This window comes from Corvus cornix, chromosome 3 (genome assembly GCF_000738735.6).
Source record: "Corvus cornix cornix isolate S_Up_H32 chromosome 3, ASM73873v5, whole genome shotgun sequence".
In the NCBI taxonomy this organism is placed as follows: Eukaryota; Metazoa; Chordata; class Aves; order Passeriformes; family Corvidae; genus Corvus; species Corvus cornix.
Window position 1 is genome coordinate 18,437,391 of NC_047056.1, and position 26,340 is coordinate 18,463,730.

A 26,340-nucleotide genomic window follows, 5' to 3' on the forward strand; every position below is an offset into this window, starting at 1 on the left:
CCCGTCCTGCGGGGGGCGCTGCCGCGGGGCCGCCTCCGCCCGTCCGCGGGGAGCAGCCGCTGCCCCGGGGCGCGGGGCTGGCGCCGCGCCCTCCCCATTGGCTGCCGGTGACGTCACCGCCCCGCCCCCGTCCGGCCCCCGCGCGCCGATTGGCCGGCGCTGCCGCCCGTCGGCGCGGGCCCCGCCCCCGCCGGGCCGTACATTTACGCGGTAGCAAAAGAGAAAGTAACGAGGATGGTGCGGGCGGCGCGCGGGGCGCGGGGCGGGCGGCGCGCGGGGCAGCGGGCGCGACACGCACCGGCACCAGCGGCACCTCCCGCGGCGGCCGCCGCCACCTGCGCGCACCGGGCCGGAGTGCGACGCGCCGGTGAGTGCGGGGGAGCGGAGCCGAGCCGAGCCGTGCGGGGCACAGCGCGGAGCGGGGGCCCGCGGCTGCGGGAGTCCGCGCAGGGGCTGCCGCGGCGGTGAGCGCCGGCCCGGTCCGCCGCGCGATTGGCGGCGGCCCCGGCTCCCTGCGTTCGGTGGCAAAACTTCAGCTTCCCGCTTCTCGTGGGCTCTTTCGTTGTTTCCACTCTCTGGGGGAACTGGGTTGTCTCCCTCGTTTATTTAAAATTTTTAACTGCGTCAGGCGAAGACGCTCAGGTCGCCCTTATCCTAGTTTTTATCCTAAAGTAGGGCGAAGGAAGGGTTGGGAAAAGAGCGGGCTGGGAAAGCCTCCCGAGCGAGCCGCCGCTGGCCCCGCTCTGCCCGGCCGCGGCACCTCCGCCGTGCCCCGGGCGGGTCGCGCCACCGTTCCGCGCTCCGGAGGTGCCCGCGGGTTCGCTCCGTAAAGCGGTGGCTGCTGGGGATGGCAGTGCCCCCCGGCCACCCCCTATTCGGGATGGGCATCTCCGTGCCGCTTCCCAGCCGGCCCGGTGCAGAGCCGGCTGGGGCGGCAAACGGGAGCTGCGAGCGCTCGCCCCGCTCCGGGGGCTTGGTGGAGTTGGTGAAGTTGGTGCTGGGATGGGTCTTTCAGAGAGAGCTGCGGCTGCTCCCAAAGTAGCTGGTGAAGGGGACGCATTGTCAGGGCTGGCTTTGGGTGTTTTGCTTTTGTCGTCTTCCTCGTCTGCCGAGTAGAAATAGGGGGTTCTAATTCTGCGTGCTGCGTCTCAGCAAATGGAAAGGCAAAGGTTGGGCAGGCAGTGACCTTGGCTAGGGGGGGAGGGGACCACTCTTTGTAGAAGCTGTGAAATGTGGTGGGGAGCGGGGAACTTGTCTCACGGACTGCTGGAGAACAACAGCCTTCCCCAGCCTGGAGCTAGGGGCTTAACTGGGGCTGGATTCACCTCTAACAGGGGGAGGGAAGTGTAAGGTGCACACTTATAAGAATATCTGGTACCTATTTTTTCCGTTTTCTTCTGGGTATTTTTTGTTTAGCCTTACGTGTTTAAGTTTGTAACTGTCTCAGAAAATTTATTCACAGGCTAATTTTATTCCAGCATGCTGGAAAAGTTGCATATCACCCCTGACACATTCAGCTATTCAGCTCTTACGCGTTCCTCCCTGTAGTAAAGTCAGCCCAGTAGTTGCTTCCTTTTCGGTGAGCAACGGGTGAGGGAACGTGCCTCTGTCATTGTCAGTGGTGAGCCTTGCAGCCTGGGGTTTCGGAATAGCTCAGCACCATCTGCATGTAGCTAAATGCCTCCTCCTGGGTGCCACTGCACAGTCCAGGCTGCTTGTGTGGATTCTGTGTGCCATGGGCGCACACGCAGATAGCTCAGGTATTCTCTGCAGGATTGGAAAGGCTTTTTAGCAACTACTGTGAGCTGGTGACTGTCAGAAGGGGTTGTTAGGTTGGGGATAATGGGTGTTGGCAAAATAAGTTGTTGGATCTGTAGGTTTATGTGATTCCATGATCTGTTTTCATCACCTTTTTCCTTCTTTCCCTTCTGCTTTTTCTTTTTCAGGGTGATCTTGAGTTCTTCTTAACTTGCTAGTGCTCAGCCTCCTCATGCCTCCATCTCCTTTAGACGACAGGGTAGTAGTGGCACTTTCGAGGCCAGTGAGACCTCAGGATCTCAACCTGTGTTTAGACTCTAGCTTCCTTGAATCTGCCGCTTCTGCTGGTGAGAGCCACTCCAGTCTGCTTGGCGCAGCTGTCGTGTCCCTAAAGACTGCTAATCTCACGTATATGCCCTCATCCAACGGCTCTGCACGCTCCCTGAGTTGTGGATGCAGCAGTGCCAGTTGCTGCACTGTGGCAACGTACGACAAGGACACTCAGGCCCAAACTCAAGCGAGCACCAGCAGCACCCACGCCGGAGCCTCCCCCGCCTGCCCCGCCAACCAAATGGTCAACAGCAATGAGAACGCCGGCAGCCTGAGCCCGCTGGGCGGAGTGGGGAGCCCTGTCTCAGGCAGCGCCAAGCAACTCGCCAGCATCAAAATCATCTACCCCAATGATCTGGCCAAGAAGATGACCAAATGCAGCAAGAGCCACCAACAGAACCAAGGGCCTGTCATCATTGACTGCAGGCCTTTCATGGAGTATAATAAGAGCCACATTCAAGGGGCTGTCCACATTAACTGTTCTGACAAGATCAGCCGGAGAAGGCTCCAGCAGGGCAAGATCACGGTCTTGGACTTGATCTCCTGCCGGGAAGGCAAGGACTCCTTCAAGAGAATCTTTTCCAAAGAAATCATAGTTTATGATGAGAATACCAATGAGCCAAGCAGAGTAATGCCTTCCCAGCCACTCCACATAGTGCTGGAGTCACTCAAGCGAGAAGGCAAGGAGCCCCTAGTCCTAAAAGGTAATCCTCCTCATGTCCCACACATAGTATGTTGGTTTGCTTTGCAGCGTGTGCTCTCTGCTGTCAGCTTCACTGATGGTTGGACCTTGAAAACATCTGTTTATCTCTATGGAGGCCTGTGTGCCTCAGGTCACCAATGGCAAAGCAAATGCCTTCCATGGACAAATCATGGGGCTGGTAGCAGGGAGATGCTTGCTTTCCTCTGAATGTTGTCCTTGAGTAGCAGGAGGGGTGGGAAGTGGAAGGAGGAGGAAACATGCTTCCTGGTGTCCGTCTGTGCAGACAAAGAATTTCCCCCAGTGCTTATTCTGAGTATTTATAGCCCAAGGAGCAGAGGTCCAGGAGGGGATACTTCTCTTTTAGCTTGTCAGACTGACCTTTACTTAGCAGCCTTATTTTAGTCCATGTAAAACTGGACTCATAGGTGCTGGAGATGAACAGTAGGAGAGTAGAAGGAGGGGGGAGGAAAGATGAGGGAGGTCACTTGGTCTGAGGCATTGTGTCATGGACCAGTCAGCAAAACTTGAGGAGCAAGCCTTGTTCTGGTAATATGGGGTCAGAATAATGGACAGAGGGAGATTATTTGTTTAAAAAGTGATCTGAAAGTGTTGCGTTTATGTGTATGTGTGCTTATGTATGTATATGGCTTTCCTGCAAAGGCTCCTGTTTTAATATGGAATTTGGTTTATCCCTTAGTGCTTTGGTAGAGATGAGCCCCACCAATTAAGGCATCATCCAAGGACACTTCCCTTTCTTCACTTTATTCTCGAGATCCTATTTATAACAATGCTGCCCTCTAGATTAAATTTCCTTTCCCCTGGGTGTTTATGCCATTCGGAGGCATGGTTGGCAGAGACTGGCTGTGGCACTGGGAAGCTATGGAAGGATTTGCTGCTTAGCTCATACTCTATGTGTTTAATTCACTTAATTTTTCTGTGCAGCTGGCTACGTCCAACCTGCACAGTGTGGCAGGAGAATGGAGTGGGCTGGTACTTTTATCCCTTTTCCTCAGCTGACTTCCATAGCTTTGTAGGACCTAAAGATCCTGTGAGATACTTCGGTGTGTGTCTCCTGTGGAAGCTTAAAATTGCTGAACTGTCTCCTTGCTCCTGGCAAGAGTATGGTCATGCTGGGCTTGTTTTGATACTTGCTACAGGATCCCATTATGCTTTTATTGAGTCTCTGGAGTCATGGTGATGCCCTTCATCTGTGGACGAGGGAGATGAGGCACTTGGGCAGAGTGAGGTTGCCACTGGAGTCCTGCATTTCTGGTGGTAATCCTTCTGTACAGCCTCTGCAGCTGGATATGTGGTTGTAGTCTGCAAGCCTTCCTATCCTTAGAGAAGTGGTGTGCTGAAGGTGTTCTCTGTGTTTGTCTGAAAACGCTGCATCTTCTCTGAACCTCACACTGGTACTTTTTCAGTACCTGGAGTAAGACTGTGGCTGAGATGAAGCTGCAGAGCAGTAATTGGGCAGCGCTGAGCTCTTGGGCCCCGTGGGCAGGTTGTGGCAGCCCCTTCTCCCACCTTCCAGCTCTGTGTGCTGCACTGAGTTTAACCAAGTGCTTGTGGGAGTCCTTGGGCCATTTTTGGTTTTCAGACACTGAGAAATGTTACCTCAAAGCCCTGCTTAGCGGAAATCCCCTCCCCAAAGTGGCCTGTCAACAGATCTGGAAGTGTGCCAGAAGACAGCCTGAATCCTTTGCTTTTTGGATATAGTGATGAGCTGGGCTGGAGCAGACCTCACCTCGGGGAGCCTGTAGTGAGGAGCTCCCCCCATCACCGTAAGTCTCCTCCCGTTCTTTGAAGTGGGGCTCCAGCTGGGGTCAGATGGAGTTGAGCATGGGATAAAGCAGCATTTAGGAAGGCTGTGGCTAAGTTTCCGAGCTGGGGGAGTGGCGCTGGAAGCACTCGTTATTTAGTTTCACTTGACAGATAGCGTTTTTTCCATCGTGCTTCAGGCGCATCCCCATCGCTGGGTGCAGGCACTAGAACGAAACTGGGGGTGGCCGGGGAGCCCTCTTTGCCTGCGTTCGTTCCTTTGAGTGATTTCTCTTGCTCTCCGCTGCCCGGCCCTAATTTATTGCCGGCCCATCTGATCCCCGGTGTTGTGTTTGCAAACACTGGTTGCTAGCCTGGCTGTCCAAGTTCCCGTCCCCCTGATCCGGTGCCACCTTCTCCATGTTTGGTGCTGCCTGCCAGCCCGCGGCCCCGCTGCCGATGTCGTGGCCCCGCTGTCACGTCGGGGGCTCAGTCCCATCGCCGAAGCCGGGGCTTGAGTTACAGCTCTGGCTGACAGCGCCTGGCCCCGCATGCGTGCGGGTTCGAGGTGCCCCCGGCTTTTTAAGCAGCACAGAAAGCCGGTGCTGTTTTCCAAGACAGGGCTGTGATCTATAGATAAATGTATGTATGGTGCACCTTATTAGGCGTGGGTTAAAAAGAGGTGGTCTGGTTTATTTTTAATGTAGCAGGCCAGTGTATAAGCTAGCACTGTGACAAGAGAGGTTTTCGTGTATGCTGTGGTGTGGAGGATTTTAAGACCTCTGTTCCACCCTTTCTATCCATTTCTATCCATCCTTCTTGCTGCTTCCTTTAATGTTTTTTGGTCATAAACATAACATATGCATAATTTTGATTTAAGCTCTTGAAAGGAAAGATTTGTTTATTTCTTTTGCCACAAGACACAGCAACACTTGAGACAGGCATAAATCCTCTATTTTTACAAAAAATAAACCCATAAGAATCCTGTATTTCACAGTCCTGCTACATGGGCTGTAGCAGCCTGAGCTGTCAGGGCTGAAGCTGCTGCTCAGTCTGTTTATAAACAGAATAGAAAGAAGTCATGTTTCCCCCAACACCCCTAGACCATGGTATTCCATGTTTGCTGAAACCTAGAGGATGATTTTTTTCTCTTTTTGTGGATGCTTTTTTTTAAAATGTATTTTTTTTTTTCTTAGCATTTGAAGGGAGAGGGGAAAAAACAGTGATATGAGCCCAGTGTCCCTTCTGCTTGAGGCCAATGTCAAAGCTAAATTTGGGGAGGGAGAGAGAGTGGTGCTGTGACCCTGGGCTGGGTCAGCAGCCCTGGCCCTCCTTGGTAAGGTTGTACCCCTTTCCCTCCTGCAAACCCAACAGTGAGGCATCTCTGCCTTCCCTGAGCACCTCTGCTCGTAGCAAAGTGTCCTGGAGTCTTGGGAGCTTGTGTGTTTGAGTTTGCTACTGGGACCTAAAAATGGAAAGTGGGAAATTCATTTGCATTCAGATGAAAACTGTTCTTTTACCCTGACTGAAACATTTAGGCTTGGAGTTCAGCATTTTTTTCACAAGTTAAATTAAATGTACAAAGGAAACAAAAATGAAAAATTGAAGCATCTGTGCCAGCACATCTTGACAGCTTTTAACACAAGAGGAGTTGCCTTTGTCTCCCTGACCAGGGTCTAGTGGTACTGTCTCCATCCTGCCATTCTTCCACTTCCTTCAAGAGCCAGCAGCAGGAGCCTTGTGAACCTGCTCAGTTCTTGTGTTTAGTTTGTAAAGGCTTCTGTGTTTGACTTCAAGGAAGCAATGGAATTCAAAAGCAGAGGTGCAAAATATGATTTGGCTTTTTTGTTTTTTTGGTTTTTTTTTTTAATTCCCACTATGTGGTGTAAACTCATGGCTGGATTTCGGCAGAGGAGATGGGGAGGAACTGGCTGGCTCCTCCACAAAAACTGGTTCCTTCTCTGTTCTTGTTCACAGTCTGAGGAGCTTATTTATGCACTGGCTTTCAGTGTTCTCTTTGCTCATCTAACAGGGAAATAAACGAAGTGATTTGCTCTCGTTATAGTGGGGAGTGTAAGATCTGCCAACAAACCACTTCATGCTTTCTGCCATGGTCTAAGAATAGTTTCAGATCTCTTACCACACTAGAGTCACATATCAGCAAAGTTGAAACAACTACAGAGGGACTGAGATGCTTACAAAAGGAATAATTACTTGCTTTATGTGCTCCTATATTCATATAAATACTGTGATCAGCTGCCTTTGAAATACCTGACCTGGTCATAATCCGTACAAATACATTAATTATTACTGTCATTAATTATGTAATTTAACAGTGTCGGTGTTGCTTTAAACCCTAATTGGATTACAGTGCACAAGTGTATTTGAAAGTAAAACTTGATTTAATGGTCAACAAGTCCAGCTGACCAACAAAACATGTGCCTGGCACTTACTTCCACCAGAGATCTCCACTGAATAAGTATTAGGTCATGGCTGTAATAGGGAAGTGTGTAGTTTTAAAAACCCTGGACGTTTCACATGTGTTACTTAACATTTAAAAATAAAATGTGTTCCCTCTGTGCTGCAGAGGAGAGCTGGCCCCATCAGTCACTGGGGGAGAAGTTTCTGCTGGCTCTGTCAGGGCTGAGATTTCACCATCAGTGTTCAGACTCTGATTGCTGGTGCTTAAAGTATCTTTCTACTGGAATAAATAAATAATCTTCTTGGCCGTCACACTTGAAAATTGGTTGTATGTGTCTGTAGCTTTTGCACGTAGATGAATTGGGACAATGGTGTGGCTGGAGACCATGGTCTTTACCATGTTTTGAGGGCATACTTCTGCAGAGGAGAGGTACCTCCAAACTTTGCCTGTTCAACAGTAGTGGTAAATGTGGCATTTTCTCCCAGATTATGGCATCTGAGAGTTTGCTGTCCTGGCTTGAATGGTGCCTACCACATTTTAACTGTCCTTGCGGGGAAGAGAGCAATGACACTGCCTCGGAAAGGGAGGAACAGGAAGGAGATTTTTTTTTTTCCCCCCCTATTTTTGGCTCCCCAGTTTCTCATACCCTTGGAGTTAAGAGGCAAACTTACATTAAGTAAACCTCTCTGAGGCTTGTAAAGAAAAATCTGGGTATTCTGTAAACTGGGGTAACATTCCCTGTGATTTTCCTGGTAGGTAGATGTTGGGTTATAATTAGCTGAATGCCTCATGTGCTGCCCTTACCCTTGCCCTGCCAGAGGTGAGAAATTTTGCTAGTGAAATCTTTCTAGGACAGTGTGCTGGTCTGTCTTCTAGATTTTTATTCTTGAGGTGAGCACCTTTCCACCTTTTGGAGAGGCTCAGGGTGGAAGGGTAGCTGTGTTTGAGGTTTGAGTGGTGTCTACATCTTAACTAATAGAGATGGACTATTTTTAAAACTTTTATTTTAGACCTATGCATGGGTGGTTTGCCTTCCAAAGTTTTTACTACACTCATGAGCACAGAAGTTTTTAGTGAGATTGCCTTGGCTTTATGATGCGTTTGAAGTGGGGACTCATCCCTTATCTTTAGGCTGTAACTCTGTACTCTGTGAAAAGCCCCATTATTTATGCAAGCAACTAAGCAACTCAAAAGTGAAGAAATGCCATAAACATGAGCAGCATGCACACATCTCAACGTTTCCCTGTTTTGCAATTTCGGCAGCCAGGAGGGAAATGCCTCTCAAATATTCAGCATCAGCTTGCAGGGCTATAGAAGTCATGCTGTTTAAAGAAATAGATTGTGGTAATCTGAAGATAACCTAATGCATTGTTCCTCTGTGTGTGAGATAAGATTATGTGTGGTGCTTTGGCCTTGTTGGGAAGTCCCTGGTGGGTCTGGGAGAGTGCTGGCTACAGAAATCGCAAGGCTGACCTGAATTATTGTGAGTGCTTGTTTTTCTGAAGCTTTGATTCGAAGTTCTCACCTGAATCCGTCTTTAGCAGTTTTTTAAACACCTCTGTACTGTAAAAGTTAATTTGCGGTTATCACAAAGGTGTTTGGTAAGCTGGGGCTTAAAGAAGAGCAGTGTATATATCATGGATGTCACCTTTCCCTGCCTCACCTAAAAGTTAAAGCTGGCGAAGAGTCACGTTGAGAGAGGATGGGATCAAGGTGCTGTGTTGGGCACTGCGTTTGCTTCAACTCCCTCTGGCAGGCCTTTCGCCTGCTCTTGATCCATTGAATGTTGAGAGTGGTGAGAAAGCTGAAATGTTCACCAGTACCCTTGGGTTTGGCCACCAGTCCTGGCTGTGCCCGTCAGGATGCCCTGTGAGGAGGCAGAATGGGGACTGCAGTGGGCAGGAGGCACGGAGGGATTCAGGGGACCTGTTTCTGCAGCTGGAAAGTCCAGGGGTGCTCGTGCTCTCTGCACAGTGTGTTGGTCAATGCTCTGTGGTTCACTAGTGAAGCTTGGAGCTTTTGTTGTTTTGTTTTGACACCTTGTGACTTTTTAGTACTGGAAACTCTCTGCTTCAATTAATATCTGTGGTGGAGGCAGCCTCACATCCGGGAGTACTCTGAAGGTTGTTTTTGGTTGTTTTTGCTGCTTTGAAAGATGTTGATTCCTCAGGTGCTTGTGTCCTAGCAGGAGGTGGTCTCTGACCTAGTTCTGGAACTGTACAGCAGCATTTTGAGGTTGGAAGTAAAGGGGGAGAGATGGGAGAAGCAAGTCAGTCCACCATGTGGTGCAAAAAGAGAGTAACTGGACTAGAGGGATAACTGGGCCTAGATAGCAGGGTGGTCTCATGGCCAGGGGAGCTCTGACTAAGCCTGCATGACAGACTTTCCACGAGGCTTTAGAGAAGCTATTTTCATCTGATTGAGCTTTTTTTTGCTGTCCTTTGCACCGTTTGTAACATTGAGTTTATCTCTCTTGTTGCCACTGGTGTTGTGTAGTTGACCCAGGCTCATCCACAGTCACAGTGGTGCCCTGGGGCAACCCAGGTGCCTGCTGCAGAAAGTGGGAGATGGACTCAGGAACACCCTCATTCCTTGACAGTGCATTTTTGCTAAATTGTAGACTCTGATTTGCCTCCAGGTGTTTCTTGTGCTTTAAAAAAGTCGAGGTTCACCTTTGTGTGTTTCTTTGCTTGGGTGAGGGGATTGCCTTCTTTTTGAAGGACAGCTCTTTTCCCAGTAAAAAGAATGAGATCCAGAAGGGGCACAAGCTTCTGATCTCCTGGAACATGGTTTCAGTGAGCCTGAGCCAGGAGAGTGTGTGCAGAGAGACCCAAACTGGTGAGTCTGCAGGGAGCAACTGGGACCTTGTTGGTCTAGGTGCCACCTAGCCCCTCTGACCTGAAAGAATGAGCTGCTGATTGCTGCTGCCTGGGGCAGTGCCACCCTTGTCTAGCTCAACTACACGAACAGCTCCTTCAGTGGGAGCTCCTGCGCTGGGCTGTCCCCACTGGAGGGTCTGGGGATAGTGGGGTCGGGAGGGAACTGTAAATCTGTCATCACCTGCTGCTGGAGGGACAGGAATGCTCCTACTGGGTGGGAGGGCTTGGGAGCCACTGCTCCTGCCAGGGTTAAGTGGTGCTTCATGTGTATGCAACACCCTGCTTCCAAGATCAGGGCTTTGAAGGAGTAAGTTGGAAAAAATAAATTACGAGAATAATAATAGAGATGTGAACACATTGGCTCTAACTCTTTTACTATGCCTTAGCTTTAAAAAGTCTACAGCATGCCTGGATTAATTCCCACTTGATTCACTGCAACAGAGAAGAGCTGCTTCTAATTAAAGGTAATAAAAAGAAGAACAAATGTTACTCCTTGTCCACACATGAATTATCATATATTTTTTTTTTTTTACAATGGCTTGAAGAGACTTGGAAAATAGAGGATAACTTGCAAGCTTCTGTCATATCAGTCGAATTTGTTCATTATGCCAAAGTGTGATATTAAGCCTTATGTAAGCAGTTGAACACTAATGTTTTAAAGCAAAAGCTGCTGTTGGAGCAGTTGACCAGCACTGGGTTGGTGATGGGCTCTTAATTTTTCTTGGTCTCTGTTAAGGTAATGGGAATCTGTCTGCCCAGTTGATGAGAGCTAAGAATAAGACTTCTGCTGCTGCTTAGAATTTGCTGGCATATTTTAGGTACAAAACCACTCTGATTGTTTAAAATGAAATTAATCTTAAATTCATAGGTGTTAGTCCAGCAAGGCAGAGCAACATCTCTGTTGAGGGATAACACAGTTCTTATGTTTCCTGGGCAAGATTAGTGTTAACTCACCTGTGGAGACAAGGAGTTATTTTAATTGGACACAAGGGTTGATTTTCATCTGGCTGGAGGTATTCCTTGTTTCATTGCTGTTTAGCTCTGGATTCTGTAAGTGTGGCTTTTTCTTCTCCCCCTCTCCCCGCTTCCTTCTTGCCTTGACTCTGGAAAATATGGATGCAATCTGGGTCAACTTTCTCTTTCCCCATGGGGTTTTTGGGGGCTAGCCTTGGTTCCTTGACCATTAGGACTGGGATTTATGTGCCATCAGAGCTTGCCCTGAAGCTTGTGTCAAAGTGGGGACTGGCATGCACTATGCTAGTTCCAGTAGTTTGCTGCTTTTATTATGGACTGTGTGGCACTGGGCTATGTCAAGACAACACCCTTTATTTTCTCCATTTTTCTTTCATGTGCTTTGGAATACCGTGCTGGAAAATGTAAAATCAGAGCCAGATAGTATTATTTCTAGCTAGGAGGGTAGAAATTTTTCAGTCTAAAAAGTGTTTAAATTCATCAGGAATAGATGGTACTTCCAAATGGTGGTGTGGTATATCAGCACCCTGTTTTCCTTTCATATTAATGTGCATGGTGCTGGTGTTCCTGATGTAGAGGAACAGTGGTTTGGACTGGAAAAGAGTCTGTGTTATCCTCAGGAGAAACAAAGCAGCCTGCTCTGTTGTTAGAAAGAAGCTGTCCTGGAGAGGTTGCCCTTAAAAGGGGAAAGAGAATAAATGGATGGCTGAAGCATGAAAATGTCAGTGTTCTCTAAAACACGCAGATTAAACAGAAAGGTCCACTCCTACGCATCCAGGATTACGGATGTCTGAGACAGTGCTGGGATCCTTCTCCCTCCTCAGACATGCTGAGCCACAGCTCCCTGCATCCTGCTCATGTGCTGGCTCTTTCCAGGCCACTTGCTTGAGATGCATATGGTGATGGCCAGGGAGGGAACTGGTAATAGTTTAAAAAACAAATGAAACTTGGTGTTCTGGGCAAATCTGCTCAGCTCTACCTCTGTCTGGGAAAACAGACCCATAGCTCTTTGTCAATATAAAACCATTTGTGGTATTTTATTGCATTAAAATAGTTTCTGTTCCCTCCCCCCTCACTTCCCCTGCCTCCGTTGTACATAGCTTTAGCATTTCTTGATGACCTTTTTGTTAATATGATTTCCAGTGGGAGCATTTCACAGTAGAAGTATGTATTCCTTCAGGGTTTACGCTGACATTTCCAGTGATTATTTAATTGGACTTCATGTTAGCCTGCATCCCCACGGGAACACATACTTGTGCCATGAGAAGTTGTAATGTGACTAATTTTGAGTTTCTGCTATAAACGCTTGCTCTCCAGGGAGGGTAAGTCCAATCCCCCTCGGTGGCTGCAGAGTCGTCACCATGATGTGTTTGGGTTTTGGGGTTTCTTGCCTTGTTCCTATTTACATTCTTGTGTTGTTTAGTCCTTGTACCGAAATTCAGAGCAGGCCTTCTCCTTCCTCTTTCACCTTCCTGACCGCTCCCCAAGGATAACGCAGTGCTTTGAAGGATGCTGGCTTATTTTCCTGTGAATACTTGAGTTTTTATTTTGAAGTAATCAGACTCAGCACTCTCATAGCATAGGGTAGATTTCCGGTTACAAGCTGGAACCACTGTCTTGAATGCTGATGAGTAGTCCAAAGGTTAGTAGCATCTCTTGGAAAAGCTGGCAGGTAAAGGGATGATATGGATGTGATGTGTGGGTTTGCATGGGTGTCCAGGGTCTGAGAAAAAAAACCCTAAATTTAAGACAAAAAGGTATAAAGAAAAAAAAAATTAAACTGAAATCCAAGAAAGGTTTTTTTAGTGACAGGTCAAGAAAAAAAATGATTTCTTTCTAATTGGAATGAATTTGGATGATCTAGTAGTCATGAGAAGAGGAAAAGTGAAGGGGTGAGAGCTGGAAAAAAGCAAGTCATGTGTTGAGGTGTGAGAGGCTCCTGGGAGTGATGGTGTGGTTGAGAATGGGTGGTGGTGGGATGGGAGGAGCTGAGAGTGGAGCTGGGCAGAGCCAGCAGCTCTGGCACAGCCTGGCATGGGAAGAGGCTTTGGATGACCTCTCTCCTGCCTCCCTGGGATGTGTCCCTAGGACAGCCAGCTTTGCTGTGCCTGGTGTCAGAGGAAAAATATAAAAGTAGATGAGGCTGAGGAACTCAAAAGCCAGTGGGGAGAGGATGTGCTGCGGCAAGGGGTGTGAACCATAGTGAGATAAAATTAGAAATAACAAGCAAACGTGTGCGCACGTCCCTCGATGCTGAGGGGAAACCTTTCCTCTTCATCCGGCGTCATGCTCTTGACTTCTAAAGGGACCTCAAAGCCATTGTGTCAAGGATGTGCTTGTGACTCCTTTAAGCCAGAATTCGTGTACAAACTGACCTCTCGGGATAGTTCCCACATGGAAAAAACCTGACCTTGCAAGTTCTTCGGAATGCAAAGTTTTGCCTTTATTTTGAAGTGCCGTTGGCAGCTCAGTTCAAGGGAGAGACTAGATTAGATTGAGTGTATCGAGGTGGAAGCTGTTCTTTGTGTGTGCTGTTTACTTTTACTTTTTTATGTTTGTTCAAAGCTTAATCTTCTGCAGCACGGCTGGTGCTGAATGCTGTGTGAGTGAAAGGCAAAGCCCCATGGCGGGGTTTCCTTGGAACATCCCACAGACAGGTGAGAAGTTCACTAATGTCACCTGGCTGAGTGTGGTCCAACAGGTCCCCACCCCCCTGGATAGAAGGGAGTTGCCCTTCCTGCTGTGTGGGCAAACACAGTATTTCCAGCCATGTCAAGGTTTCTGCAGCAGTGAGGGCAGCCTTGAGCACTGCTCTGGTGTAGCTGTGGTGAGGAGAAGGACATCTGCTTGGAGAGTAGGAACACTCCTACAATGATCTGCTTGGATTAGCTCCATTGGTCTAGCAGAAGTGTGGGAAGCAGAGCCCTGCTTGGACAAGGAGAGTGTGTGTCTTGTCAGGAGATCTGAGCATCCCTTCTTTCAGTGCTTCAGGATGAACAGAGCATAATCCCCAGGACGTACCAGGAACCATCTTTGCCGTGGCTAAAGTCTTGCCAGCAGCATTTGTGAGCAAGTGTGGTGGCTGCATCTTCTACTGCAAGGTGGCCTTGGCTCCTGTGCCCTATGGGTGCAACCCCAGTGCCTCCATGCCCTCCCTGACAGTGCCCTTGGAGCTCAGCAGACCTACACCTGCAGCTGTAGCCATGTTGGTGGTATGAAGGGATGGTCTAGGTGGTTGTCCATACCCTGGGAGTGGATTTGGCCTATAATGGCAGAATTTTGCTTCAACCTGTACAGCAGCATCTTCCTTGGTAGAAGGCCCATGGTACAGGAGCAGCCCAAACAGTGGCATTGCAGTGCTGGTGGCTCAGCACCACTGTGCCACCCTGCAGCAGGACCTCCAGACACTGGTGGCAGCGTGGTGGGGGGTGGCCATGGGACCTGGGCCCTTCTCCCCAGGAGGCTCAGGAAGGGGGAGAGCACTGGGTGTGCATCTGGACAATACCTAGCTTCTATTTTTACATGCTGGAGTCACGTTTGCTTAACCTTGAGGCATCCTGTGCTTTTGAATCAACTTGACACAAAGTCATCTGTTCATTAATAACACAGGAGCAGTTTAATTGTTGTCTTAGTGGAAAAATACATGAGACTGTCATCAGCTGTTGCTTCTGGCAGTGCTTTTCTGCAGTAATGTAAATAAATGAGGTCACAGGTTTAAGGGAACAGGCTGTACTTGCACAAATTCAAAGCGTTGTCTTAAACAGATACGCACCAATTGTTTGAGGGTCTCCGTCCTGTGCCCCAAATGCTCTCGGTGACATTTCAGCCCTAAACTCACTCAAACACAGCCTCAGGGTTTGCTGTGGTGGTACTGACAGGGCACATGCTGACTGGGTGTTTTAAAGCTTGGCTTCATTCCTGAGGGAGTAACGCTTCTGGTGGCCAGAACTGTGGTATCGCCAAATTCTCTGCTGCGCACCCCACAGGAGCCCAGCAACACGAGAGGAGGGGAAGTTACAGATCAAACATCTCTTCTGCTGATAGCTCCCAGTGTCCTGGGATTTCTGCTCTTGTTGTGCTTGTATGTGTTGCTTTTCATTTTTTTTCTTTCTTTTTTTTTTTTTTTCCTGAGATGGCTGTGTGGTATTGTAATCGAGGATGAGCAGATCCAGAAATCTGCCTGGACAGCTTTGAAAGCTGTATAAAAGGTCTGGTTGTCTCCCTGAGACCACGTGCTCTGTCTAAATGTGGCTCCCACATCTGCAGTCTGTCATGTATAAAAGTATGTTCCTGTTTGCAGTGGGAGCGGGAACACCCAGTACCTGCCACACTCAGAACAAAGTATATCCACACCGATGAGGTAATGCAAAGGTGTTGCTTTGTGGTGGGGATATTTCACTGTACCTGCCTCTCTCTAAGCTCTCCCACTGGAGAAGGAACAAGGTCATTTTCTCCCTTAACTGTGGGGTAAGAGCCTGTTTCCAGATAGGAAACACATTGCAAATATGCCAAAGCATATTGTAAACCTACATCCTAGTTTGCATATAGTCACAGAGCCAGAGAGCAGCAGTGGTGGCTGAAGGAGATGCCAAAGGAGAGACAGAGGAGGGCAGGTGTTACTGTACTCCTTGTACTTTTAAATTTGCAACATTCTTGAACAAACAACAGAAACCCCAAACTAAAAAGCTGCAATGGAACAACCAACCAACCTCCCCCAAACAAAATAAGCAAACAAATCCCCAACCAGCCAACCCACTTTCATAAATTTGTGCGGGGTAAGGTTTGTTCTTCTTGATTTCTTTGAGGATGATGCTATTGCAAGGTCACAGTTCTTCATAAAAAGCTGGCTGCCTCATTCCTGCTGTATCTTTTGTGTCTGTTTTGCATCATATTTTCCCTCCTCTGTTGGCAAATGACAGACACTGTGTTAAGCATGACTTTTATGCCAGCACCATGCTGCTTGTCTTTTTTTATTTGTTCGGAGCTGCTTTGGCTGCTGTCCAGCTGCTCACCTGGTCTTGCAGTCCTGATGTGAGCCCAGGGCTCCTGGGTGGCTTTGGAGCTGGGAAACCTGTGTGCAGCTGCTGCCCGGGAGCTGCCTGGTGGGGGAGTCTGAGGAGCATTAAGTGAGATGTTTATGGGCAGATGGCTGCAGAGAACTTGAATGAATGAGAGGGAATAGCTGGAGCACGTACGGTGCTGACTTGAAACTTCCCAAAAGTTTTGAGGTCTCAGACACTCCAAAGTCTGGTGTCACTCACTAACTGTTCTGGCAGGGCAGGATGTTGGAAAATGTCATGCAGTTACAACTGCAAAAATGGTTCTGCAACCTGGGTCTTGCATCAGTAGTGAGCAAGAGCCCTTGGTGTTCTGTTGTATTCTGCTAAATACCAGGCAAGGCCATCTGCCAGCAAAGGTTCTGCTTCATGGATTGATTTCCTCATGGAAGAAATACCTCGGGTTCCTCAGAGTGCTGAGGGTCTTTGTATGTCCATCTCTGTTTTGGTTTGGGTAGGTTCAGCCCTCTGAACGCCTGCCCAGCAGCCATTCTGGAACAGAGTAAAAGCACTTGGGATGTTCTCTGTGCCCATGCACAGGCTGCATGGCACTGGCTGGGTGTACTTCCCCACACTTTCCCCAAGCTTTGGTTATTGCAGCTCTGTGGAGTGTTTAAAGCCAGGAGAGATGGTGCAGGGAGGACATTCTGTTGAAGTGGACGCAAGTGGTTCATCTGCCTGCTGGCATTTTGGTTTGTCACTGAAGGTGGCCACACTCCTGAGTCCAGGCTCCATGGCTGTGGTTTTAACAGCACAGCCATGCGTTCCCATGGGCTTTCTTGGTGGATCGATGATATTGCCTCTCTACTTGGGTTGCCTCTGTCTGATGAAGGCTTTTCCCATATTGCAAATGGCATCTGAAAATCTGCTTTTAAAATGCAGCTTCTGTGCTAGTGAGAGGCTTCTGCTAAGTTGTGCCTCTTGGTCACGGGTGCTGTTACTGCCCTCTGTAATGCTCCTTCATTCCTCAGGTTTGGAAAGGTTTGGGCAGGGTCAGCCACAAAACAGCTTTTATTACAACCCTGAGTGGAATCTCTGCATCCATGCCTCAAGCTTCTTTGTGATCTGGAGTTGTGGTCAGTAGCAGTGATAGGTCTTGCACCTTACTGAGTTTAATGAATCAACTCTTAGACCAGGCCTGCAGGAGCTTTGTGTTGGCCTCCCCTCTGGGTACAGCCTCTTCTCTCCCACCTCTTCTACCCTTCCTGCATGAAGACTTTAAATGCTGAAATAGCAGCTGCTTGACAAGGGAATACAAATACATTTGATTACCTTGTACGTTGTATTTACCTTCAGTAGGAGAGTCCATCCCTCTCTTTCTGACTGATCATTATTAACTTTGCTTGGACCTGTTTTGGGAGATAGTCTCAAACGTTAGAAAAGCCTAAGCATTATGCTTGCATGAGCTCCACTTAAATTACCCTAGAGCCTCATAAATCAGGTTGTGCAAGGATCGTGTGTGGTGAGAATGGAACAGCACTCAGGAGGTGTCTGGGTCCTGTTTTGGGACCTGCATGACTCATATGACAGTACAGATCCAAGCTAAGCTCCTGCTGTTGGCTTAGGGCTCAGCTTTCCCTCCATGACTGCATCTTGCTGCATCCTTTCTGGGTACCAGTGTTCTTGTCCAGTCCTCCCTTGCTGACATCTCTGAGCCAGTTCAGGTTAGTAATCCTCTCACCAGTAACATGTTCTTCCAGGAGCATTTGCTCTGAGAGTTGCTTTAAATATTGCTTGAACTGATTTTTTAACTCTCCTCCCACATGTGGAGGTGAACAAGGAGAATGGGGGATGTGAACTGACATTAGGAATGGTGACACTGGCAAATGTCTGTAAAAAAATTGTGGCTGAAGGTATTATATGTTTGGCTACTCCACTTGTTTGGGCATCATCAACATGGTGTGTTTGGGGTTTCTTCCCATCCTGTGCCCTGATGCTCTGCTGTGTCTTACAAAGCAGCTGGTGAAGCAGGATGGTTTCTGCCACACCATCAGTGTGTCCCCACCTGAGTGATGAACCAATGGGATCCTACCTCCACCTGGGGCTGCTTGTTCCCAGAAGTCTGCAGCACAGGTGGACAATGAGTGTTGGCTCTGGGGTCACTAAAACAACTTTTTCAGGGGTTTTCTTGGGAATCCCAGCATGCTCTGGTTATTGTTTAAACAGCAATATTTGAGCTGAATGGGTTGCTTGCCCATTCAGTAAGATGGGAATATGGTTTAGGGTTTAGCCTTTAGCCTAGGCTATAGGCTGGGGTTGTTGGTTTAGATGAGACCTCAAACATCTTCAGCTTGGGGACCTTCATCTTGTTTGTTTTCTTGGGTGGACTGAGAAAACTTTTCAGACCCGTTGAGGCCCGGTGGTGCAGCTGAGCTCAGATTTTTGCCCTTGCTCTTCTTTCTATCCTGATTCCCTGTTGTAACAACTTTGACAATAGAGATCTTTAAGGCAAAACTGTTTGCTCTGTGTCCCGTAAACAGCAGAAATAGCTGAAGACACGCACACTTTTGAGGCAGGGGAAATATTCTGCACTTTGTAGGCATTTCAAGGATTTCTGGGAAATTACGTTACTAGCAGTGTGTGAAGGACACGAGTTTGGATGTGGAAAAGGGCACTTGCATTAGAGGGGCTCAGATGATTGTAACCTAGTCTGGGTGCCTCATGCTCATGGAATATAGCACAGGACACCGAAATGGCCCTGGGTGGGTCCCACCCCATGGGCAGGCACGTCATGGACACTCGAATTGGACATTTGAATTGCAGCACTCAGCAGGAGGCACTGAAACCCTTGCTGTGTCTGATCCAGGGCCTGAGTGGCAGCATGTTCTGCTTCACTTTAAAACTGTCACTAGATCACTGTGAAAGAGCATGGAAAAGACAAACAGCCTCTCATTTATTTTTTTATTTTTCTCTTTAAATAACATTATTGGGATGGCGACACTCCGCATTTATTTTGGCTAGTGTGGCACTTTCTAGTAACTTCAGAGTAGCTCTCCCCTCTCCTGGGTTTTTTTTGGCTTGCAGTTAACAAAGTGCAATTGAGCCTGAGCACTTGGCTCGTCTTGATGCCGAGCATGACTTCAAGTATCCTGGTACAACAGCAACGTGCATGAGGTGGGGGAGAATGCATCCCTGCATTTCTCCTCTTTCTGCCTTTCTCTTTCGGAGGAGCCACCTGTTAGCATTACATCAGCGGCTCCCAGGAACGCCACCGCCTCCTACCAAAGGCTTCGCACAAAGTAGTAGTTCGTGTATTGTTTGCACTCAAAGAGCTGATGTCATGCCAGCTGATGTCATTGTGTGCTCTGTGTGATCGCCATGGAAACGGGGCAGGTGGGGAGCCTGCCGCTGATGTCAGTGCAGAATGAGGTGTAGAAAGAAGGTCCACTTTGCTTGCTCCGGCTCTGCGAAGCCACTCTCCTCAAAAAAAAAAATTGAGGGGGAAGGGAAATGGTGCTTGAAAAAGCTGGCAATAGAGCAGGCAAGGCACGAGCTGAAAAAGTGACTTTTCCCTCCCCCCTCAGATCCATTTCCCCGTCCATATTAATGTCCTAAAAATAACTCTTGCCATATATTTTCAGGTGGCCGGGGCAGCAAAAGGAGAGCTGTTTGCCACATGTTAGGCAAGCACCTCAGTCACTGTGAAGTTACAAGGAGTGGTTTTCTTTTGTTTGGGAGCACAAACGGGTACGAGCTGTTCCCTGGAGCGATGCCGGGGTGAGCTGCTCCTATCCTCCTCAGGCTGCTGGGTGGGGAATGCTCAAGCTGGGCTGCTAAAGGGCAGGTAAAGCTAAGACTGTCCCAGCTGGCTCGCTGCTCTGCTTTAGTGTGCTGATAGCCCCTTGGCCCCTGCCTTTAGTGATGTTTTCCTTCTTGGAAAAACACCTTCCTTGTGGCACAGGATGGTAGGTGAGGCAGCCAAGCAGGCTGATGTTGCACAGAGGCTGTTTGTCTGTGAGCCCATTCCTTGGCACCGTCCGCCACACACGGGGAGGACAATGCCTGCTGCTGATTCATGCCACCCTTGCTGTTGACAGCCCAGTGACACTGCTACAGTGGTGGTGGGAACAGTAGAGCCAGCTCCAGCCCTTGTGGCCCCACTGTGTGCTCTGAAGAAACCTCGGGGTATCTAACCAAACCATCTGCTTGGTCTCTCTTCCAGGAGGACTCAGCGGTTTCAAGCAGAACCACGAAAACCTCTGCGACAACTCCCTCCAGCTGCAGGAGTGCCCCGAGGGGGGAGGAGGGGGCGGCGCCTCCGCTGTGCCCCCCGTGCTACCTCAGTCCATCCCCACCACGCCAGACATCGAGAACGCTGAGCTCACCCCCATCCTGCCCTTCCTCTTCCTCGGAAACGAGCACGATGCTCAGGACTTGGAGAAAATGCAGAGGATGAACATCGGCTATGTCATCAACGTGACCACCCACCTGCCCCTGTACCATTACGAGAAAGGCATGTTCAACTACAAGCGGCTCCCGGCCACTGACAGCAACAAGCAGAATCTCAGGCAGTATTTTGAAGAGGCTTTTGAGTTCATTGGTAATTACCCTTGCCTGGAAATGCTCCAGTTTGGTTTTTTTTATTGTTATTATTTTTACCAGTTATAACCATTTAGAGTGGACTTTATGATTTGCCAACAACTCCGAAGGCTGGTTAAGGCCATGTTTCCTTTTGTTTGGGTTGTCAGAAATGCTGAGCACCTCATATTTCTGTCCTTTCTCATCTCTGGCAAACCCGGTTAAGTAGCCCAAGGTTACAGTTTTTATCCAGTGATAGTAACGCCTACCTCCAGGTTTCTAAATTCAGGAAACCCCACAAAACTGAGACTTTCGCCATCCCCTCTTTTTGATTCCTTTGCATTCCTAGTTTCCACACAGTGGCTTCCAGCCAGTTTCTCATAGTGACTATTCTTAATGGTGTCTCAGTCTTTGCTAATTTAATGAGAAAACTGCCAAACTTTCACACTTGGCTTGTTTCACCATTAGATTTATAGCTTTGGAGTGTACGTGTGGTTGAGTGGATAGTGATGAAAACTTGCATTAATAAGCCTCTAAACCCTTTAGGCTGTGTGAGAGAGTTCACCACAGACATGCGGCTTGTTGTGGAGATTGCTGAAGAAGTGACCCAGCAGCGTTGTTCTGGACCTCATTACGATCAACACAGCACTGCCCTCAGCCAAGTTTAGGGCCACACTCAGCTAGGCTAAAGCCAAATGGCCACCTTAAGCTGGGCTGGTCAGAGAGGACTTCAGCATGTGGTACTGAAAGCTTTTGAGGACCTTCCCTTGCCCCTTTGTTGATAAAAACCCTTGTCTTTGTGTACACTGCTTTTGTGGCATAGTAAAGGTGCTTCCCCAGCACAAGTATGTGTCCTGAGATGTTTTCGGAAATAGGCTGGGGGGATTGCTGACATAATATTCTCTTTTCTTGTGTTGAGGCTGAGCTAGTCCTGTTACCAGTACTTCAGGCTCAGTGGAGGAGTGCCAGACAAAGGAAGAAGTGTGCTTGTGTGCTGCACCGCAGTGCAGGTCCTTGACTGACCCCGTACTGGAGTGGGTGCAGAGCCATGTTCCTCCCTGCCCTCCTTTGTGCTGGCTCTGCACTCAGGTGCACTCGGGCTCGGCAAGGACTTGGCCCCAGCTGTGGGTCTGGGTGCCAGGGCAGGAGGGCCAGGCTCAGCATGTTGTTAGGAGCCCATCTGCCCCTGCTGCGTGCCGGGCAGGGCTGGCAGCTCTGGAGCAGACGGCTCCTCAGCCTCGCCTGGCTGTGTCTGGCAGGGGGTCGTGGTGTGTTGATGCCTGTGCTCTGTAGCCACACTGCTTTGGTGGAGTGAGTAGAGAAATCACTGCTAATGCTGCAGTTCAGCTGGAGGGCAGGATTAAACCTTGAGTTTTACCACTGGGAGCCCTTGGGCTTGTCTTCTACAGTGTGAAGGATCAAAGGATCTCTACTTAAACTGAAATTTTCCCGTGTGTTGCTAACCCAGCCCCAGCTCTACCAGTAGTGCTGTCAGCTCCCCAAGCTGCCCTTTGCTGTGTGCCTGGGAAGGTGAACATCCTTGTTTAGGTGAAGGGCAGGGCAGAGGGAACCTTGCTTTGATCCTCTGGGGAAAAAAGCTGCGTCAAGAAATCCATTAAAACCTTAGACTTTGAGTTCAACAAGATGGGGAGGTGCAATAGGCTAAGCTTAGGTAAAGAGACTGGGAAGCTCCACAGAGGTCCTTCTGAGGTAGAAGAGAGAGATCTCTGTTCCCCTCATCCTCGTGAACTGCAGGATTAGAGTTCTCAAAACCACTGAAAGATAGTGTTTGGCTTGTGACCTTACCACGAGCAGAGAAAGCAGCTCTGCTCTGGAAAGGTTTAGAAAGAGTTTCAAAACCCATTTTACTTTCCTTAATAATTACAGCTTGAGGGTCTGTCTTTGTTTTTAATAAACAAATATTTCTCCATTGAGAGTTTTTCTCCATATCAAATTTAACCAGCTGGGGAGGTAACCAGTCAAAGCTTTCCCTTCCTCAGGGTAAACTTTAAATTGCATTTGAGAAGATTTGGAAATGTTTAAACAGCAGATTGTTGGCCTGTGTTTCTTTAAATATGTCTTCAAAAAACCACAACCAATCCTAGGTTTAGCTAAGACTAAAGCCATAGGAAGTGAAATCATCAGAAACGCTCTGGGAATGTGTGTCAAAATGCGTTAGAGAGTTTCAGCTTTCTGAAATACTAACTGGCAAAAATGTCTAGAGGGAAGTTGGCTTCATTTATGCTTTCACAGTACAGGTTGAACATGTAGGGTGGGTTGAATTGTACTTGTGGTAGGGTTGGATTTGTGCCAAAACCTGCAAACTAAATTCACACTCCTGTGGATTGAAACAAAAGAAGTCATTTGAAGTGTCACTTCCTAAAAGTTCTGTCTCCTGGTTTAAAAGCAAGCTGTGGCAGATGAGGATGGTATGGTAGTGACTCTCCTCTCTCATGTCCTGTTAGCATGTGGTTAGAAGGACTCTGTCCCCCCTAAATGTTGCCCAGGGTACCTCCCTCTAAGTGATGGATCTCGGTGGAGAAGGGTGTGTGTGTGTATCCAGCTCCTGCTTTTGCAGAGGCACCACAGCAGAGAGCTCCACTGAAGGTCATTTCAAGAGTAGTTTTGTAAAGCTTCAGAGAACAGGGTTTTGAAACAGATGTATTGTTTTGAATTGAATCTGAAAATACCTGGTTTTTAAAAGAGTGGTGCCCTGCTTTGGAAGACAGGGAGGTTGAGATGCTGACATGATGCGGTGGCATTGCAACTGAGGTGGAAATGGAGCCCGAGATTCCTCATCATGGGCCTTGCCCTCCTCACAAAATGCTCCCTGGCAGTGCAGCAGCATCTCTCAATGCATGATTCCTCTAATAAAGAGATGAGAGTGGACGTGAGGATTTTCAGTGTCAGACTGGACTGGGGATTTCACATTCAGTAGCTCAGAAACCTCAGGGGAAGATGGGCTGGAGGGGAAGGGGAAGAGACGCCGCTGTGCTTGTAATCAAATCAAGGGACTTTTCACATTAAGTTACTCTTAATTGCACTGAGCTTGTTCTAATTTACAAACTAGCAAAAGTCTTACTTTCTTCTGTCTATCTCGTTTGCAGAGGAAGCTCATCAGTGTGGAAAAGGTCTCCTCATCCACTGCCAGGCCGGTGTCTCCCGATCTGCCACCATCGTTATCGCGTACTTAATGAAGCACACACGCATGACCATGACAGATGCCTATAAATTTGTCAAAGGCAAACGACCAATCATTTCCCCCAACCTTAACTTTATGGGGCAGTTACTGGAGTTCGAAGAAGACCTGAACAATGGAGTCACCCCGCGAATCCTCACACCAAAGCTGATCGGTGTCGAGACTGTCGTGTGACGGCCAAGCTGTGAGGGGGCGGAACCTGTTCTTCACCTGATTTGGGGCAGTGATGGGTGGGTTGTGGGGTTTTCTTTTTAGCTTTCAAAGGGGAGTTTTGTGGCAAACTTTTTGTGAATAAAAACCTTTTTTTGTAAGGAAAGGTTTTTAAAAGATCCGAGAACTTTGCTGCGTTTGGGATGCTGTTGTGATTTCCTTCTCAGACGCTGGCAGAGCAGGGAGGCTTCAGAGCAAAAGGAGTACTTTTTAGAATAAAAACAAGAAGAAGAAGAAGAAACGTTGGGCTTTTTTTCTTTTAATTTTCATTTTTCCCTCCTCTCCGGCTACTTGTAGAGTTTATGGCTAAGTAGTCTGTGCAGGTTCATAGACTGAAGAAACCTAAGTTGAAGACGAAACACAAATAGCCAAAACAAAGCAGAAAAAAAACCTCCCTGAAACAGAAGGGCCTTCGTTTTGCAAAGGCTTTGCTAAAGATAACCTGGCAAAATGCTCACTGATGCAAAGGAAATCAGAGCAGCTTAAAAGTCTGCAAGGCACTTTTCGCACTCCTGACTCAAACTAAAGAAGAAAACAAAGTTTATTTGGCGTGTTTCATGTTCCAGTTCTATTTTTCTATTTTGGGGTGTAAGGTTTTAACAGTAAGGGACTTCGATCATTCTATGCCATATGCCTTCACTGGCTTCTTGTGCAATAATAATTTGGGGTTTGTTTTGAGTGTTCAAACCAATTAAGAGTTGGCTGCCCACTAATAATAAGATAATAATTTTTAAAGTCTAATAGTGCAACAGCAGCCAGCTTGGTTCAGAAAGGATAAATGAGAGCAATTATTTCGTTCCTTTATATGATTTTGATCCTGGTTACAGTGCCGTAAACCTTGTTACATATGTATATCAGAATGTACAAAAATCTAGAACGAGCAAAGTTTATTTAAAAATATTTTTCGCACAAAATATTGGTGTGTTTCAGTTGTCTATGTAGAAGAAATTTGATTATAAAACAAAAAATCTTTTGGAAAGTGTGTGTCCTTTTATTTCTTTAGCCATTTTCCATTTTCTTTCTATGGGTTGGGGTTTTTGTTTTGTTCCCTTTGGTTTGTTTTTTTGTGGCATTGTAGCTCTGCCATGGACAAAATTGATCTCTCTTGTTTGGCATCTCCCCTTTAGTGTTGCGTTCCTGTCCTCTGCTGGTGGAACATGTTTTCTTTACTTTCTGCTGTACTCTTGCATCTCTCTGTAACCAGATTTTTCTCTCTGGTTCGATTGAATTAGCACTATTGGTGAGGGCTCTTTGGAACAGACCTGTTATTTCTACAGCTCAGTAGCCATTTGGAAATATAAGAAATAAACAGTCTCCACTGATTCCCTTCCATATTCCTGTAGTTAACTTACCTTCTATGTTACAAAAATGTCCAGTTTTTAGAAATACGTTGGTCATGTGTGCTTTTCCCTGGTCTTTCTATAGCCCCCTTGTTCAGCACTTCCACAGTTCCTGGGAATCATCCTCCTGGGATTTTCCCTTCCCTCTTGCCCCTCCTTTTCCAGCTGTGTCAGTGTTGTGTGGTGTGTATTGTAGGGCTGATGTTTCTGCCTGACAGTGTCCCTTGGGCAGCTGACTTTTGCTTTCCTTGTTTGTATTCCCTTTTTTTTTAATTATATGGTATAATCTGATCTGTGCTGGACTGTTACCACCTCTAAAGTTTATTTGTACGAGCCTAAAATGAGTTAGAAAACATTTCTCATATGATTCTGTTGTGCAAACCGATCTGTCCCAGGAAGTCTGACAGCAGTGAAGACTTTTCCTAGACGAAAACCTACATGGACTGAACCAAGTGTAAAACAGGACCTGTTGGAAAACTTAATGTATAATCACATTAGACATGTATATTTTTGTGGACATTTTACTTAAAATGTTGTTACTATACAGATATTTTCTTGAAACTTATCCCTTTATTAAATTATTTTTCTACTGGAGTTGATTTTTTAAAATTTATTTTCTTTTCTATGATTATTATTGGCCCTTTCATTGAAAACACCCTTGGCAGTGAGTGTTGCCCAGGCAGCAAAACCTCTTGGACTGTGACTGCTCCTGGAGCTAAGGAGAGAGTGGCTGGACAGAGAAGGTGCCATTTGCTGGTTGGGAGCCTTTGTGCTTTGGGAAAGAAGGAGTTCTCTTAGCAAAGCTGCTCTGCTTCCCTCCCTCCCAGCTTTTCTTGTGTGTGGGCCCAGCCTCTTCCAGCTGTTCTCCTTGAGCTGCAGGTGCCCCTTGTTTGGTAGGAGGGAGGAGATTAGAAAACCCTTCTTGCCAGAGGGCCAAAAGCAGCAGCAGCAGGGCTGAGGGCTGGCTGAAAAGTTGGTCCTTGCAGCCTGTTTGTGGCCAGAAACACTGTGTGATAGTGCTGATGCTCTGCTGGGGAAATGGGTTATTCACCAAAGGGAGCATGCAAGCTGCATACCTGGAGCCCAGCGTGAAGGGAAGGAGGACTTGATTCAAATTTGGTCTTCCATGTTACTGCTTTTCTTGTTCCTGTCGAACATCTTGAGAGGGAGGAAGGTTGTGCTGCGCCAACA

General features: G+C 47.8%; 1 protein-coding gene across 1 annotated transcript; it reads left to right on the forward strand.

Annotated features, from left to right (window-relative positions):
- Window positions 1-230: 230 nt before the first annotated feature.
- On the forward strand, window positions 231-25,743 carry DUSP10 (dual specificity phosphatase 10). Its single transcript, XM_039569588.1, has 4 exons — window positions 231-367; window positions 1,947-2,792; window positions 20,045-20,422; window positions 23,508-25,743. Exons 2-4 carry the CDS (start codon window positions 1,991-1,993, stop codon window positions 23,771-23,773), a joined length of 1,446 nt encoding a protein of 481 aa, XP_039425522.1. The 5' UTR covers window positions 231-367; window positions 1,947-1,990; the 3' UTR covers window positions 23,774-25,743.
- Window positions 25,744-26,340: the final 597 nt, after the last annotated feature.